Source organism: Xenopus tropicalis, chromosome 7 (assembly GCF_000004195.4).
Source record: "Xenopus tropicalis strain Nigerian chromosome 7, UCB_Xtro_10.0, whole genome shotgun sequence".
Classification (NCBI taxonomy): Eukaryota; Metazoa; Chordata; class Amphibia; order Anura; family Pipidae; genus Xenopus; species Xenopus tropicalis.
The window spans coordinates 84,448,653-84,467,857 of NC_030683.2; the positions used below are offsets into that span (position 1 = coordinate 84,448,653).

A 19,205-nucleotide genomic window follows, 5' to 3' on the forward strand; every position below is an offset into this window, starting at 1 on the left:
TGAAGGAGCAAAATCCAAAATAGTGAGCTTGGGATTAGGCATCTTGTTGTAATACAGGGCTGTCCAACTCAAGCCCCGTGGGCCAGATGTGGACCGGCAAAGGATTTTGATGGCCCCAGGCTACTAAAAGGCTCCATACACTTTACTGTATGGAGCCATAGACTTAACTGTATGACACCATCATTATAATTTCCCTCAAACATTTTATATGAGAAACACTAGGTCCACTACATGTAAAAAATTGGCAGCGCTGTTGTAACAGATAGTGGAAAACAAAGGGAAATACTGGAAGGCAGTCCGTTTTGTTTTAAATATTTTTTTCGATTTAAAAACAAATATATCTAAATACCTTAATAATTTTATGTTATTGACAGTGCTGATTTTTCCATCACGTCTGCTGAAACTTTTACTAGGATCTTTGAATCTCAGTTTTAATCTAATGGAAAAAGTAGGCAATTGCTTCATGTCGAGGAGCTAAAAACCTTTGTTAACACTGCTGTAGAACGCCAACAAAACACATTGTTGTTGTTTTTTTAACTCGTAACAGTCTAAGCCATTTAGGCCATCCCAAAAAAATCATTACTGCTCAGGAGCCTAGGAACTTGAAGTTATGTTCCTGGTGCAAGAAAAAACGCGAGTAGCCTAATATCCTGGATCTGCTATAACTTTAAAATAAAGCATCACCCAGACTCCTCACATTAGTCAGCAGGATGAACTTAATAACTAATTTGTTTAAAGAAATAATTTGAGAATAATTTGGCAGAATTCATTTCAGACCAAGCATTAAGCACAACATTGCATACTGTTTAACTAAACAGTGATAAATGAACACATGTAGCTTTAGAAATAAGGAGCACACTGTATGAAATTTTCAGGGAATTTTCAAGAGATGAAATGCTTCCGTCACATACATATTATTTTATTAGTAGTGATGCATTTCCAGACTACTATTTCCATAAGTCTAAGGAAGGCTGTTTGGGCTCTCTGGTGCTATGGTTTCATTGTGCCAAAAAAAGCAGGGGGAAAACACATATCCTTTGCGACACTAGCATACACAATACAGCTAGCACAGAAAAGCATACAAGCATCCAACTTTCACTTCTGTAAAAAATACCACTACTACATAACAAATGTCCTAGTTAATATATATAGTATAAAAAGAAAACCAAGATGCAGTTTAAAAGTGTACAAATTAAAGAGCTAGTAACCTCTTGATATGAAAGCAAGTCTGCCTTTTTAAAACTGCTATATTATTTCTACAATGCATAATTCTATGTACGAGCTAAGGGTGATGGCACACGTGGCACCTTACAAACTGAAGTGCTCAAAATGAGCTCCTGTGGCTTCCACTGCCTTTAATCAAAAGCACCTGAAAGGGACTGTACTGCAGGCTAAAAAGTTTCAGCACTGTTGCTCTTAGGTATTTCCCATTAAAAGTCAAGAGAAATAGCTGATTTTAAGATGTCTTCAACCAGCTGAAAGCTCCATGCATTTTATAGCACTAAGGATTATAAGCAAGTAGCATTTTCTCTACCAGAGAAAATATGCTGATATGTTTATTATTTGTCTGTCCCTTGCTATTCTATGTACTTGCTCCAGGTTCTAATTAACCAACAATGCAGGAGAAACAAATTCCCCCCCAGCCACCACTCGCTTTGCATGCTGCTTCACAGGACTGTTAAACGGCTGGCTGCTGCTACATTGTTTCACCAGTAAGAACTAGAGCAACGGTTCTTAACCCTGTGGGTCGGGACCCCTTTGGGGGTCGAACGACCCTTTCACAGGGGTCGCCTAAGACCATTGGAAAGCACATACTTCCGATGGTCATAGGAATAATTTTATGGTTGGGGGTCACCATAACATGAGGAACTGTATTAAAGGGTCACGGCATTAGGAAGGTTGAGAATCACTGAACTGGATAGTAGACAGACAGATACAGGTATGCAACCTGTTATCCAGAATGCACAGGACCTGGGGCTTTCTGTAATTTGGCTCTCTCTCATACTTTAAGGGGGCCATTCATTAAAGCACGATTGACCACTAATGAGAAAAACTCATATTTTTTCTATTGACCACTTTTCGTATTGACCACGATAATATCGTTAAAACAGTACAACTTTTTCATGGTTTTCGTTAAATTCCACAAAGTGCCATTGAGTCCTATGGAAGGCTTCCAAAATCATGCGATGAAGTTTCAAAGCCAGAAAGGTTTTTTGCGCTGTTTATGATCGTTATGCACATTAGAAATTATCGCGGTTACTCCCAATTTTTTCCAATCATGCTTTTCATTGGCGAAAATTTGTGGTTTAATGAATGAGCCCCTATGTCTACTAAAAATCATTTAAACTTCACATACACCCAAAAGGATTGTTTTGCTTCCAATAAGGATTAATTATAAATTAGTTGGTATCAAGTACAAGGTACTGTTTTATTATGACAAAGAAAAAGGAAATCATTTTAAAAACTAGAATTATTTGCATATAATGGAGTCTATGGGAGATGGCCTTCCTGTAATTCAGAGCTTGAATAACAGGTTTCTGGATAACAGATCCTATACCTGTACTGCTTTCAAAAGCAATTACATTTAAAAATAGCTTAAGCCATTAAAACTTTGTAGTCAATGTATTATAGCAACCTGCTGAGAATTATATTTTCTTTTATTACTTAAAATGCTACATTAGTATTGGATCTAAAAAAGGGAGTATAGCTAGTATGTGATTAAAGCATCTAAGACAAACTTTTAGCAGAAACAGTAACACAAGAATTACAATGCTGACAAAAAAAACAAAAAAGCCACCTACCATAGAGGTCAGGTCCATGTGGTGTGAAGACATTGTACAAGAGGATATTAAGAGGAGCAATTACTAGCTTGCCGTAGTAATAACTGTCAATGGCCACTAATGGGACCTGTGTCATATGGAAAATGAGAAGTTTATTACTTACAGTGATGATTTTCTAATGTTGACAATCAGAAAAATGGCCATGACCTATTCACAAATCAAGATTAATCTTAGCCAGAGTCCCATGCATGGTCAAACTGAGCAATCTTTTGGCCTTTGTGCTCATAAACCTCTAGCTAAAACTATCTTCACTGATCATGGTCATCTCCAGCCTGACTATGGATAGGCCTTCCTCTATCAACACCCCCTGTATCTGTGTGTGTATCTTTGTATGGAACAAGCCCATTCAGATCAATAATAGAAGAACATCAGTAATCTGTAGAACTAGCAGCTACAGACAGGGTCATAATTAGAAATCTAAAGGAGAACTATACCCTCGAGTGCTAAAAGCCCCCTTAACTATCACTGACTAGACCCCCCTTCACCTCTCCTTTATCGTATAGTTCCTAAGTTTAAACACTGTCCCTATCGCTAACTCCTAGCTAAAAATACAGAGTAGCACAGTATCGTACCTGGCTGACATCTTCTTAGCAACTGAAGACACTTTGAGTCTCTCCGCAGATACGAACCTGCTTGCGCATGCACAGTTGGAGGTAATAGGAAATCTGCTTCAACTGCGCATGCACAAGCAGGGTCCATGTCGGCAGTGAGAACCGAAGTATCTTCAGTTGCTAAAAAAATGTCAGCCAGGTACGCTGCTGCCCTACTCTGAATTTTTAGCTAGGGGTTAGCGATAGGGACAGAGTTTAAACTTAGCAACTATTCGATAAGGGAGAGGTGAGGGGGGGTCTTGGCAGTGATAGCTAAGGGAGCTTTTAGCGCCCAGGGGTATAGTTCTCCTTTAAAGGCCCTATACCACTTAGTTAGCAGAGCCCTTATCGCCAGTAAGCTCAAATTATGAACCCACCAACTGCCTGATGTCACGGGATAGCCCTGCCCATTAAATAGGGTGGTGCTCCAATGAAAAAACAAAAGCGCAAAATGCAAAAATGCCATTGCACATTTTCACATAATTATGCAATTCTCAGCCCCCATACTGGCACAATGTTATGTGTGTCCTTGCCCCTTTTGTGCATCAGACTCTGAAGTCAGCCTGACTATTAGAATGAATAATAAAGTGTAGTGCAGTGGGCTAACTAGGCCAAGAAAGAGACAGGGGCCACTGACTAAGGTTACAGTCAGTGACAAGCAGTGTGCTTATCCGCAGGCTGACAATCCACTCTTACACTTGAAAATTCTTCTAGTTGTGCCTGCACCCAGAAGTACTGAATCCACCCAGGTAGGCTTATCTGCAGGTTGACAATCCACCCAGTGTGACCTTGGCCTTGGGCGTTTTGATCACCTCAGTTTTCACTAAGAGAGTTGCAGAATTCAAAAAATGCAAGTTCCATAGAATTAAACTGCCCAATGTAATATATATGTAAATAGTTTCAAACTAATGTTTGCTCTGTCTCCATTTATCTTTCTTATCTCTCAACACTTATTTTTTATGGGTACCTAGAGTAGTAAGGCATGCTGTATTCAAATGGAGGTGCAAGCTGAGTTCGCTGCTGACCCAAGGAAGCCATATATTTAACACCTGAATATAGCAGGCATTTAGTACAGGGCTCTGGAGTGCCTTCCAAACCTTGTCACCCTTTCCTTGCACTTCTGAATGACATGCAAGTAGGGGTGTACCAATATACATTAAGCACAAAGCTACCCTGATGCTCCTTCAGTGAGCAATCAATGTCCAGCAGTTTTCCTTTAACGCAGACAACTTATAAAGGGCTCTCAGTGGTTTCAAGCAGGAAAATTACTGTTGATCTCACTCCCACTGCCTTTATTGTACTGTACACATTGACTGGCCATTATAATTAGTTATTACTTGCTATCCAGTGCATCCGTGTCTTAATGTATTACTTGGGTCCCGTATTTTCCCACTGAGTTTGCTCACCTTATAATTAATTTTAGTGTGGTGTAGAATTTAAAGACACTTTTATTCGTCAATAAAAAAAAATAGGAGTGTGCCGAGGACATAGAATCTACACTTTAAAATTTAAGGTACACTAAAGTAAAACACTAAAGGAAACAGGGTATACATAATAACATTCCCCTTTCCTGTCCCATCACGTATTATACTGAACTATAACTTTACTGTAATATTTTGTAATACTAAAAATTATAGAAAGATTATTGCTATATACTTCATGTGTGCGTATGTTCACCAGAATCACTTGGACAGCAGTGCAACAGCAATTTGCATCCAATGGCTCCATCTACAGCACAGTAAGTGTAACAAAAATTAATTAAAAAAAATCACTTACCAGAAACAAGACAAGGGACACTATGCACCAATTTATAAAACTCTTCCACTTCTGCTTTAAGAACAAGAAATCAAAAGCAATGGGGATTCTGAAAAATAAAGAATACACCTCAGTTCTTCATCAAATCTACTGCATTACAAAACTGATGCAGAAGGTATTGGTATTTGCAGAAGAAACCCAGTCTGCCTCAAATCTGCTTTAGAAACCACCGCACATCTCCAATATGTATGTCCATTTTAGGAAAACTGTTGTAATCTATCTATAAAATATTTCTACAAACTAGGTAGTTTATGATGGGGTCATTTAATATGATCACAGGCATAAGTGCAAAAGCAATTAGAGATATGAAAGACCCATGGCAAAACAAACAAATCAAATGGCCTTATGGATTATGTCCATTTTCTGTAATTTTCGCCCTGCCTTAGAGGACATAAATAACTCATCTGGTCTTGTTGTTATGAGAGAGGATTCTGTTAAATGATTCTACCTCCAAACATACCTAACTCATGTGGACCGTTTTTCCAGAAAGCCCTTGTTTTCTAAATAAATGCTTCCTACAATCCTGGACCCGACAGCGAGACAAACCCGACTGTCTCTGCTAAGCCTGTCAGTCAAAGCAGGAGCAGGCTGACGTCAGGCTAAAGAATGAAATCCTTGCATCCATGCGCTTGTTTCTGAGCGCCGACGAGTGCGCAATGACATCATCGCGCACACATCAGAAGGACAGCACAGGTCTCGTCACCGATTGGTCTACAGGTAAGGTTTTTTTTTTATTGCAGGGGCGGTGATCCAGGAGCCAGGAAGAGAAGGGACTTAGATTCAAAAGGTGCAGACAGAGGACCAACTGGACCTTCGGATTTCTTAAAATAGCGTTTCATTAGCTTTCAGGTAAGTAAATAACATGGCACGTTTAAGAAAAAAAAAAAAAAAGCTCTGTCAGTTTCACTTTAAGGGCATTTGTTGCACCTTAGGCACAGGCTCATTGGTGCCTATACATAAATATGGCCATGGATATAATGGATTCTTATGTACAAAATAAACTTGCATAGTAAAAGCAAAACACACCTATGCATTATTCACAATGTTAAATATTTTGTCTAATTTAAATTTTTAAATAATATAATAACTTCAAAGTACGATCAAAGTATGATCACTTCCGAATACAAAAATTTTTTTTTTTAAAGTTTTTGTACTGTGCGTATTTTTTGCAACTTTTTCTTTAATTTGCGCAACTTTTTCATACTTTGCGACAAAAAGAGCAACAATTTGTGCAACAAAATCATATTTGTCGAACGAGTATGAAAGTTTCGGGTTCATCCAAGCTTCGGTATTGTGACTTTCCTTTGGCCAGGTTGGAGCTGCAGAATGCCATTGAGTCCTATGGGAGGCTTCCAAAAACATGCACAGAAGGATCAAAGTTAGAAAGGTTCTCCCGCCGCTTATGATCGCTCGGAAACGAAAATTTTATGACTTTCAGATCGCCAATATGATATTATTGTGACTAATACGTTTTTTTTCGTTTGCATTTTCGTAATATTTGGAATCATCAGAAATTATCGTATATAATCCAAAATCTAATCAAACACATACTTTTATGAATCAGCGCCATAATCTTTCATATATTTATTTACATATTCTAGTATACAATAAATTCATTTAAACCAAAGGCAGTACATTTTCCACCTTGTGGGCTCTGGCCCCAGAAGTTGATGCAGATTAAAGAAACTTACCCCAGAACAACACAAAATGGCCAGCCCCAAATTGCTCCAGCAGCCACCCCCAAAACTGCTACTGAGATCTTGTCCATGTACCAACCAGTCATTGCTACTACTGTAGTATACATACAGAAACTGCTTGGTAGGTAAGCTAAAGAAATAAAAGAGAAGTTTGGTAGATCTTAAGCAAGATAAGCATTTTGAAAATAAAAAGATGGAGTAAATCAGCTGTACTTCTCTGTGACTGAAATCTGTAGCTCTGCATGGAAGTCTGCACTAAACACACAAGATTTAAGAATGTAGTTATGAATTTCATAATACACATCAGTAATGTCATGTGTTTTCCTGCTATCAGTATTGAGTCAATTTAACGGGAAAAAATACCCACTCCTGATATAAGCTCATTCAGCTGGGTTTATGCAGAAAAGGTGCTTTAACACTGAAAATAAATACAAATGTACTTTTTACAAAAACATACCTGATTCTATAGAATGAAAGGATACTATAATAGTATATCTCATAGGAACTATTCTGCAACACCCTGTATCTGTTGAAAAGTAATGGTGTGGGTAAGTACTCCTCCATTCCATAGACTTTGTGCACCATAAACTATGGAATGCAGATTCCCCACAATCCTTCACTTCACAACTGGAAAAGGTAACTGTGAGCCAAAGATAGGTTTAGAAATGGATCCTATCAGACTATCATGATTTTGTTTCAATCAGTGTCACCTACCAGCAGAACAAGAAAACATCCCTGTGCTTAGAACAAGGAAAGCCAACATCAATCGACCAACATGAAGTCCAAATTTTTTGCACACAGCCCTGTATAGAAAAAAGAATTATTAGTGGCACTCCAGCACATAACACATAATAAATATATATATATACAGGTATGGGAACTATTATCCAGAATGCTCGGGCCCAGGTGTTTCCCGGATAAGAGATCTTTCTGTAATTTAAATCTTCATATCTTATGTCTACAAAACATGGTTTAAATGTTAAAGTTAATAGGATTGTATTGCCACTAGTAAGGACTAATTATATTTAGTTGGAATCACGTTACAAGGTACTATTTTATTATTATTACAGAGAAAAGAAAAACACATTTAAAATGTTAAATTATTTACTTATAATGGAGTCTATGGGAGATGGTATTCATATAATTTGGAACATTCTGAATAAATGGTTTCTGGATAACAGATCCCATACCTGTACAGATATATAGATGGGGTGATTTTCAACAATCCTGAAGAACTGCTGACCTAGGTAAAATTTTATTAAACCTCTGCCTTAAAGATTTGTACAGTTAAATTTAATGTAAAGTTCCCTGAACCTGTTAAGTTAAAAATCAAGTCAAATGTACAAATAGATGCAGAAAAGTTACAGTGACCAATATCACTAATAAGATCCTGTGTTAACGTGTAATATTTTAAAAAGGAGAGTAGTAATAGTATAGCAATTGTAACAACATACATTTTTTCCCCCAAAAATAAATAACTATTGACCAGATTTATCAAGTGAGAACATATAGGGGGAGAATTAGATTGTATGACTTGGTTATAATCTATTTGGCATACGTAATTTAACAGTAAACAGACTCCACTCTGCTCTGAAATAGGAGGCATTTTCGATCTCTTGTAAACTAGACCCCTAAAAGTGACTTGGCCCCAAAGCAAATGTAACTGCTGCACCAAAAGCTACTCAATGCATTTAGGCCTGGATTTGTAGGAAGGCCACAAATGCCCTTGCCTAAGGCAGTTAGTTGTAAGAAGCAACAGGCTACAGCAATAATCTGGCCCACAACCCTACTGATAGGCTCTGTGCTGGCTCACAGTTGCATTGTATATGTTTGTATCATGCTTCACAAATGAGGCAAACACTGCAGACTAGGCAAACTGCCTGCCTGCCCAGTAGTGTGGTTCCATTGTTTTGCAACAACCGAGCAATAAATAATGGTTGTTTCAGGAGAGCTGTGGGATAATATACTTGTGGTAGTGGGACAGCAGTTGGCTTAGGGTGGACACAAAAGGAAACTGTCCCTGTCTGTATTCTTTACCTTAACAAAACTTACTTGTAGAAGTAAAGTTCACAAACACAACTAAGGAAGGCAAGGAAGCTTCGTATAAAGAAAAACACAAGGACCTAAAGGAAAGGAAACAGGTTTATAACATTTAAAATTCAGAACATCGGAATACCAGTGATTAAAACAGTCTCAGAATGGAAAAATCTGTAGTATATAAACTGGGAAAACAAGGGTGAGAATCTAGAGCACAGGGACTGCATTACTGACAAATATAACCCAAATGTACTGAAAATGTATAATAATTGAATGTTCCAGTACAGAAGCTGAATACCAAGCTTGAGACGCAAACAATCTAAATATTTTAAAAAGAATTTTAAAAAAATGAAGTCTTACTTAAAAATTGTCTTTGAATAGTTGAATGCTATTATTATGTAAAAATTAAAATGCTCCCCTTAACATTTACATATAATGGCCATAGTGCAAGCAATGTTATGATCACTACTCTATAAAATCAGTACTTGCCTTTCAGCTGTAAGAATGTAAAGCATCCTGGTGATTACCAGTGATTTGAGTGATACCAGAGGTAGTTTTATGCTTTATGACCCTCACCCTTTACAATGGGTTTTTGTTTTAATATTTTTGCCATGTTTCATGTTGAGCATTTAATCTGCTATTACTATGCAATGGATTAAATGTATTGGGGAGGGCCTGAATAGCAGGAAAAAATAAACAAAAGTAATGGTATCTATAAACTATAGGTCTCACACTTAGCATATTTTCTCCTTACTGGGGCTACTGACAGAAACCCCTAGTTAGCATTTTAAAATGCAGAACTGAGAAAGGCACAGAATAATGGCAAATAGGAGTGCTTGATGGGATGCTGCTGTCTGAGGCAGTAGTCCTGATGCAGCCCCTCTTACCCCAGCCGACACTCTTTTTACCCCTGCCCACACTCTTTTGAGTAGAATTTGCCAGGGAGGAGGGGGTACATCGCTATGCAATTGCATTTAAGCAAATAGAAAAAAAATTATCAGCCGCAGCTATTTGCCGATCCCTGGTAACCTGCTGCAAATTGATTTCAAAGAAAAGGTTCTCAAAAACACCCAGAAAGAACACAGAATTGACTTGAAATTAGCCATGTATACTACGCCAATTTATGGGCCCATTTATCATTGCTTAACATTTTTTAACAAGCAGCAACAATTGTTACTGCTCATTACAAAATTATCAACCAGTACATATTTATCAGCCTCTTTTCCGCTCTGAAAATTTCAGCATGAGAAAAATCATCAGAATCTATGATCCATACAAGCATGAATGGGCGTTCATGCTCAGCTCTGCAGCTAATCTATCCTGAGCACTAACACTTGAAGCATAAGTACACCTTTAAAATAATTGAATGTAAAAGTAATGAAAGTGCTATTCTAATGACATTAATTTCTTCTTAATATTCAAAGGTATTATGGAAAACATGCAACACCCGCTGGTCAGGTTCTGACCGTGATCTAGTTGAGGGGCCAAGTGCTTCTTCTGTTTAGGAAAGATGAAAAGTTATCTGAGGTTTCTAATATTTTTCCTAACCAAAAGAACATCAGAACAGCCTTCTTCCTTTCCTGACAAGTTCCTCGACTGGATCAAGGTTGGAAACTGACCAGCAGGTGGCGCTGTTGTAATATAATTTATTCATATTAATAGCACATATATCCCTTAATTTCACTTAATCTCTTTATAAATCTAATACACAATCTTCTTGAGACAGGGACTGGCTGTGACAAAAATATATGTGATAGATTGAATTATGCAAATAAAGTCAAAAGTTTGAAAATATGTATGTTTTTGCAAAACATATTGTGCATGTTTCGATCAGACCTTAGTAATAGCAAGACCCAATCTAAACATTTCATTAAACTAAAAAAAAAGCACAAGACAACAGAAATGTAGTCATAAAGGGTTTATTTGTTGCATGGCTATATACCTTATTTGTTTGTAGAACACTGGCATGAAACCAGGCGGGTAATGCATGAAGCCAGAGATAAGCATAAGATCGGATAGCATAAGCTGGTGAATACTCCCATGTCTGGAAACCTTTTCCATACACCAGGTAATGAGTCTGAAAAGATACATCATTATTTCAGAAATATAATTAGCAAAATATTATTTGTAAACTGATGCAGTCTTTAAAGCAAGGGGTGTCTTTCTAAAAATGGGGAGGAAATACAATATAATTCAGCATGAAGATGTAGATGTCTTTGATTCCAGCAATTATGAATGGGTCACCTGATATACCTGCTCTTCATCCCCATAGGAAACATGGAGTCCTATTTCCATAGTGACACAATGTCCTTAATATCTGATAAAAAAAGGGGGCCCTGCTGCTCCTCTTGATCTTCTACATGTGAAGATAACGCAATTGGGCCAAAAGGGTGGGTGAAAGACATACATAAATGTTGTTCTGTGACTCAGGAGGGGGGAAATTACATAGTGCCCAATAAGGATGGCAGCCACTATGAAAAATAAGCATAAAACTGGAACGCCAGAAATGGGAAATTAGTTTTTCAGATGATGTGGTGTTTCAGGCAATGTGCTTTAGCCCTACCCTTGTCGTTTTGCTTTTTAAATACTGGGTTAAATTTGGCAGGAGATTGTTTAGTTGCATTGGTGAACAGGATAATCAATGTAACAGTTGCAATTTCACTATAGTTTCTAGAAATTCTGACATGTATAATAGAGACCAATTCATTGACTGTGTATTTAGCACTTCTACACTGTATCTGCCATAGTTCAAGTCACAGATTTATTTTTAACCCTAATATTCAGAAATTATTGAGCTGTAGCAATTTGCTGTTTAATAAATATGCCCCTATGCCTTTGTACCGTAATTTAGACTGTAAGCTTTTAGGCTCTTGATGTATATATAAAGAAAAGAGAGGGTTTTATAACTTTTGTTCCAGTGACAGCCCCAAACAAACGAGATTCTGCTATAGTATTACTTGTAGCATTCTCCCACACTATCATGCCGCTGTGTTTCATGAATAAGAATATTAAGCATAACATCCAGCCACTCACAGGCTCCCAGTAGTTGAAGGTTTCATCACAATCTGAGATGTTGCTCAGCAATGCTGCACAGAACCTTGCGGAGACTAAGCACTTAAAAGCAGTGGATCCCTCTGGTGCCCACACTTGACCTGCTTTACTGTTTGCAGCCGTGGGAGAAACACCACCAGACGTGGCATTAGACCCCGTACCGCCCAACAGTCCCGCTTTCCGTGGGACAGCCCCGCTTTTCATGTTACAGCCGACAGTCCCTTATCACCGTTTAAATATCCAGCTCCAAAGCTCCCACAGGCCAACTTTCCCACAGTCTCGTCACAGGCACATCTCGCGAGAGTTTCTAAACAGTGACGCGACTTTGGAGAAGTGACGAGCAATAAAAGAGCGCCTCATTAGCACACAAGCTAGTAGTGTGGCGCGGGTTTTATATGTGCAAAAGGCATTTATATATCAATATATACCAATATTTGACATAAACTAAGCAATTATTGTTTGTATGTATTGAAATATCTTCTACCACCAGAGCCTCTGCTTCAAAACTATTTGTTTTATCTGCATACTAGAATGAGGAACATTTTATATTCTCTTTCTTAATGAAACAGCAGACACCACGGGTTAAAAGCCATTCCCATTTGGCTAGAACATCCCACAAGAATGCAGAAAATATACATTCACTGAGGAATAGCCTGCAGAACAGATAAGGCATATGCAAAATCCTGAAAGGAGACATCCTATAAAAATTAAGAATGTACCAGGGAATTATACTCTTCTAGATATAGAAGGATTGTGCTTAAAAAAGTTGTGTTTCAGACTGATTTATTGAGAAATTCCCCCAAACCCCACTAGTCCCGCCCATCTGTGCCACTTCCTGCTGGCTGAATTCTCTGAATGAGCTGGGGAGCCCTACCCTGCACTGTAGGATAGGAACCAATCAGCAGCTAGGCTGACCTGATAGGGAACTGAAGCCTGTCTGTGCTTGTGTGAGTGCAGGGCTGTGATTGGCTATCCCCCTCCTACTGTGCTTCTGGCAGGGACCGTTAGGACACGCCCACTCTTCATTTCAAACTCGGACAGAGAAGTGAGAGGATCTATAGGGAGCTCCAATAAAGGGGCCATTGTTACAGAGAGGGTTAATGTTTAGCCCAAAGGGAAACCAGCACCGTATATTAAGGTGGCCATACACGTGGCGATCTGACGATGTTTCGTACGACCATCGGTCGCACGAAACATCGTAAGATCTGCCACACACCATTCAGGGCTGAATCGGCAGGTAAGGAGGTAGAAACAATAGGATTTCTACCTCCTTCTGCCGATTCAGCTCTGAAAGGAGAATTTTGGTCAGGCGCCTTCTATGGCGCCCGATCAAAATTTTCAAACTAGTCCGATCGGCGAGTCGTCCGATATCAGCAGCTGATTTCGTACGATAATATCGGTGCGTGTATGGCCACCTTTATTCATAATTGCCTACAAAATTACCTTTTTTTCCCGTTTATCCAATATGTCTCCTTGAAGACTTTGCACATCCAATTTGTTGAATCCAATGAAGGTTTGAGGTCTGGCCCATTCACCTCACCTTTCACTGACCAGGATGTAGCCATGGCCCTGGTTAATTGTGCCCTTGGATTTTAATGAGTTTGCAAACCTTGCTCTCTATAAGTTGAAGCTAGGCAAGAAGTTAACCATCTTCTAAGGTTCTTTTTGATGATATCTAGACCTTCCTAGGGCCTTGTAATATCAGTTTTTATTACCAAAAGTTTGCACAAACATTTCTAGAGTTTTGGCTGGCTGGACCCACCTCTACCAAAATTGCTCTTAAATTTTTCCTCTGGGCATTTGATCCAAATGTTCATCATTTTAGAAGACTAAAATCTGAACGTGTGAGGCCACCTTTATATTCTAGCATAGCATGTTTGTAAAAATCTAATCCATTGAAGGAAAGGTAGTTAGAGCCAATGCTCTAATAATTGAAGGCAAGTCCCAGGGAGGACAAATCAAATCTGGCCTTAGGCTTTGGTTTGATCATGGCCAGGCAAAATCTCGAAATAAGTTCCTAGATAGCTTTATACCTGTCGGACAAAATTGCATTGACTTGCACCTTTAATGACTTGGGCTAAGGCCCTTATTCAACCTGGATTGTAAAAAATCCAGCAGGTAAGCCATTTAAGGTTTAAATGGGTCAAAACCTCCCTTATGGCACCATTCAACAAATGTTTACAACAATGTTTAAGATTCTATAAGCGTTCCTTGTAGGAGGCTTTCTGGAGGCTAACAATGTTGAAATATCACGTTTAGATAAGCCAAACTGCCTAATCTGGACTTATTGATCTCCATTCTATCAGGTTCAAGACCCGATGATCTGGGTGACAAACAGGATATTGATGTAGCTTGGGAAACTGTCAGTTTAAGTGGTGGCCAAGTTGCTAACTCCTTTAGCACTGGAAAACAGGCTCTGTGTGGCCAGCAGGGCATAATCAGGATTACAACTACCTGCTCCACCAGAATTCTCAGTAGGGACAGGATCAGAGGAATAGGAGGGAAGGTATATCAAAACCTGGAATTTCATGGAGCTGTTATCGCCTCTCCTGCAAACTCTGTCATCTCCTGGAGAATCTTGAATCTTCATTGTTCCAGAAGATAAATAATCATCTGGGTTGAATTTAAAACTGCACTCCAGTAATTTTACCACCTGGGCTGGTTTAATATTGCTTTTCTCCCAGTTGATGAGCTAAGCATGGGACCAAAGCAGGAGAAGAAACTTCTCTATATCGCAAACTAGCCTCTTCCTGGATAGAGCATTGATTAACACATTATCCAGGTAGTGAAATATCTTAACATCCAGCTGTCTTAGATGAGTTATAAGAGTTATTCTTGGTTATGTCACCAGACTGAAGAGCAGGGATGTAAACTGGAAATGCTAGCCGACAGCAAACCCTAAAACCTTTAGTCTTCTGCACAAATGGGATCAAGATAGCCCTCTTTCAATGCTATGATTACCGACATGTGGGTGTTAGACATCCTTCAGTTGGGGTACAGACCGGAATTCAGAATACATCCTCATCAAACCGTGACATAGGGGTCTTTCAAGATGGAGTCACTTAAGCTAATAAGTATTAGCTTAAGTGACTCCATCTTGAAAGACCCCTATGTAATGGTTTGAGGAGGATGTATTCTGAATTCTAGTCTGTACCCTAACTAAAGGATGTCTAACACCCATATGTCAGTGCACCGGGCTGCCTAGGTTCCAAAGAAAGCTCAAGCCTTCCCCTAACTAGTGGAACATGGGGGGGGGGGTCATCTCAGAAACCTTTGTAGGAATAAAAGAAAGTTGATGTGCAAGATGCCACACAACCCCTCTGTTCATCCATATTCAGCCAGTAATATCGAATAACATAAGGTCTCCCAAACCTGTAAAATCTCTGAAGTTCTGTCTTTAAGAACCTTAAAGATAACCAGTATGTTTTCTGTTCCTATCCTGGGGAAGAAAAAAACTCTGGCCTACTAAATATTTTTTAAAGGAGAAGGAAAGGCAAAGTCATTTGGGGGTGCCAAAATGTTAGGCACCCCCAAGTGACTTAAATCGCTTACCTTCTACCCCGGGCTAGTGCCCCTGTTAGGAGAGAACAGCACCAGCCCGGGGTACCTGTAGCGCTTCCTCCTTCTGTCGCGCGCACATGCGCAGTAGAGTGAAAAGCCGAACTTTAACAGAGAAGTCGGCTTTTCACTCTACTGCACATGCGCCTGTGCTTAGTCCTTCCAAAAGCGAAGAAGGAAGCGCTGCGCTACAGGTACCCCGGGCTGGTGCTGTTTTCTCCTAACAGGGGCATCATCCCGGGGTACGAGGTAAGCGATTTAAGTCACTTGTGGGTGCCTAACATTTTGGCACCCCCAAGTGACTTAGCCTTTTCTTTGTCCTTTAAAGATGTAATGAAAGTCTTTGTCCAAAGAGTACAGAACCCACAAAGAGTAAAGTGCAGATATTATCCTTGGACATGGCATTAGTCAACCAGCTTTTAAGGGAGAAACCCCTTCTGGCCAACACTGATAACACGGTCACTCTTGACACTAGTCTCCCCAAATCCATCAAAGCCTCAGAAAATAATTGTGCTTCTAACTTCAGTTTCAACTAGTACAACAATAATGTTAGAGAGAAAACCATGTTTCACAAGGTTAATGCCTCTTCAGTATTTGAAAGCCATAGCCTCATAGCTCTAGTCATTGATGCATTGCCACCACCAGTCTGAAGGGTGCTGTTCCTGCTAAAAAAAAGTCTTCCCATATTCTGCCTCCACTATCCTCTCCATTGAATCCTTCAACATGGCTCCATCTGTCAGATGAGACACTGAGTAGGAGCCAGAGTCACGTTGGGTAATGGACCAGCAGTCCAGGGTTTGAATCCAGACAGATCCTGGCACCATCCTCCACGGGAAGTACCGTATTTCTCACCAATTTAGATATAGCCGTATCAACCTTGGGTACTTCTCAATCCCGAATCTTCAAATCCTCAAAAGGATACATTCTCGAAAACTTGGAAGAAATTAATATTTTTTCAGGCTTTCTCCAGTCAGCTGAAATTATATCTGTTACAACATCATGAAAGGGAAAAGTATTTCTTGGCCCTTACTAAACATATATAAGCGTTTGACTTCAGCACGTCTTTAGAACTAAGATCTTAAGCCTCCTTTACCACCTTGATCAGTGGTTTCACTAAAAATAAGTCATACTACTGATCACCCTTAGAAAAATTATGAGCTGGCTATAAAAATTCATTCTCATGCTCTGTGAGTACTTATTGACCTTGATTAGCAACCTATTAATTAGCAGAATCCCGGGAAGAAGAAACAGCATTTTTCATCCAAGTAAGGAAGTCCTTCATGTGCTCAGCAGAAATGGAAATAGAAACTTTGCTGGCTCCTAAACAGTTAAAGCAGTATTTGAATAACTTTTTACCCTCCTATCCTATCACATGCATAGCAGGCACTTTTCTTTATAGATGCAGAATTAGATCTCTAGCTGGGAGCAGGGTTGCTGAAACAATGAGAAACATGATGTAAGGACATCTCTCTCTCTTTTTTAAATATCCTTTCATACTCACCCTCTACTGACTCACCTGTTACCTCATTCTGGGGGCATTTAATAACCTTCATATTTTTTTCCATGATTCTGTTTTTTTGTGCTAAAACTTTTTTTGGGGGTAATGACAAGACATTCATGGTTTTAGTGAAAATTAGTTTATTTGTGGTTTTAAAAATATTGATTGATCTTCCTGTAAATATCAATTACCTAGAGAATGATAGAAAATTGATACCAATTACCAGCAGAATTGGAGGGAAGTTGGGGAAAACAACAATCAGCAGCAGCAGCTTTTGTTGGCATGCCTGCTGTTAGGGACCTTTCTGTCCAGCACTGCAGGAGTTAAGGAGCTGGGATGCAACTGGCCAATCAGGAGGAGCGGAGAGGCTATATGTAGCCCTCCCACTCATTGGCAAGTTGCCAGTGCAATTCGTTACTTGTAGTTACAGGAACTAGATTAAAAAAGAAAAACCTACCTATAATGGTATCTCACTTGTTACATTATAGCAAGATTTTACAATATAGCATGTGCTTCAGTATCCTGAATAATTTATTATGGTGGCCAAACATTTGCAAATTTTGCAGCTCAACTCCTTTATCGCATACTCTATAACTTAAAAAACTGTCCCTGTTGCAAACCCTAACCTAAAAATGCAGAGTGGCAAGTTGCGTACCTGGGCGCCATCTTCTGTTCAATCATAGAAGTTTCGGGTCTCAACGCTGACACAGCATGCAAAGTTGATAGCCCCAACTGCGCATGTCAAGCAGGGTCCGTGTTTAGTCAGAAAACATAAACTTAAATATGGCACAGTAAGATAAGGGTATGCATCTTCACACAAATCAAATTTGCTGAAGGCTATTTTCTCAGTGGATTTTACCAAGAAAATCCATACTTTAGAGTTCCCACTCTAAATTCCTTTAGAGAAACCGCGTGTAAACCCCAAAATAAAATTTTGCCTAATAAAAAATTGTAATTTTAAGGAACGTTCAATACACAGTAGCTGAAGTTTATTTGTATATAGTGATGAGCGAATCTGTCCAGTTTAAAAAAATTCACGTAAAATGACAGGTGTGACAATTTTGCGTAATTTTTTTGCCCCTTTCCCAAAACAATTAGACAATGGTGCAATGCGAATCTATGTCTGGCAAAAACTTCGCTTATTACCATTTGTAAATACTTTTTGTTAAAGGTATTTGAAAATGCAGTTGTTTTTTAAAGCTGTAGTTGTCTGTCTCTTGCTTTTCTCTGCCCTGCTGGTTCTAATTCAGTGTAGCAAAACCTACTGAAAGTAAAATTCTACAGTGGTGTACTAAAAGCTTCATAACCATATCAAAAGTACTAACATACTTTCTGGGAAATCAGTGTTAGGGTAGAGCAGGTCAGTCACTGCAATAAATCTCTACTACTGCGGACGACTAACCGCTCCAAAATGGCTTTCCACCGGCAACAACAGGAGTCACCGGTGGAAAGCCCTTCCATATTCCGAAGTTGCGCGAAGTTTCCTTCTGCAGCAACTTCAGAAAAACACAGAAATGCAAAGAGCTTTCCACTGGCGACTCCTGTTGTTGGCGGTGGAAAACCATTTAGGAGGGGTTAGTCGAATGGGTCCTTACCCTTATATTACAATAATATAGAATCTTTAGTCTGCAACATAAAACAGAAAATTTACTACACATAGCAGACAGTGAGAGAAAAATAAAACAATGCACTATCATAGTATTCCTGTATTATATTTATTTAAATAAGCAAAACTGAATTTTTCTGTTAATAAAATAATATTACATATTAATTTTAAAACTTCAAACATTTACTGAATAAACTCACCATTAAAGGAGAAGGAAAGGCTAAGTCACTGGGGGTTGCCAAAATGTTAGGCACCCCCCAGTAACTTTAATCACTTACCTTTTACCCCGGGCTGGTGGTCCTGTGAGAAGAAAACAGCACCAGCCCGGGGTAGCTGCGAGCTAGTTTCTCCTCTTCCTTTTTGTGTCTTCGCGCACTTGCTCATGCGCAGTAGAGTTAGTTAGTAGTCTAACTTTAACAAAAAGCCAGCTTTTTCACTCTACTACACATGCGTCGGCCCCGGGATTCAGAAGACAGAAGATACTAGCTGCAGCTACCCTGGGCTAGTGTGATT

At 39.1% G+C, this 19,205-nt stretch overlaps 1 protein-coding gene across 2 annotated transcripts in view; it reads right to left on the reverse strand.

Moving 5' to 3' along the window:
* The window catches only part of alg9 (ALG9, alpha-1,2-mannosyltransferase), a 74,008-nt gene extending 61,650 nt beyond the window's left edge, over window positions 1-12,358 (reverse strand). The window contains exons 1-7 of one of the 2 annotated variants that reach the window (XM_002932936.5): window positions 12,013-12,358; window positions 10,922-11,056; window positions 8,995-9,065; window positions 7,657-7,745; window positions 6,937-7,072; window positions 5,207-5,294; window positions 2,802-2,907 (exon numbers count right to left, since the gene is read on the reverse strand). In XM_002932936.5, coding sequence (XP_002932982.2) covers window positions 2,802-2,907; window positions 5,207-5,294; window positions 6,937-7,072; window positions 7,657-7,745; window positions 8,995-9,065; window positions 10,922-11,056; window positions 12,013-12,234 — 847 coding nt within the window. In that variant the 5' untranslated portion in view covers window positions 12,235-12,358. The remainder of the gene's footprint in view (window positions 1-2,801; window positions 2,908-5,206; window positions 5,295-6,936; window positions 7,073-7,656; window positions 7,746-8,994; window positions 9,066-10,921; window positions 11,057-12,012) is intronic. The other variant, XM_004916108.4, reaches the window with a different exon arrangement.
* Window positions 12,359-19,205: the final 6,847 nt, after the last annotated feature.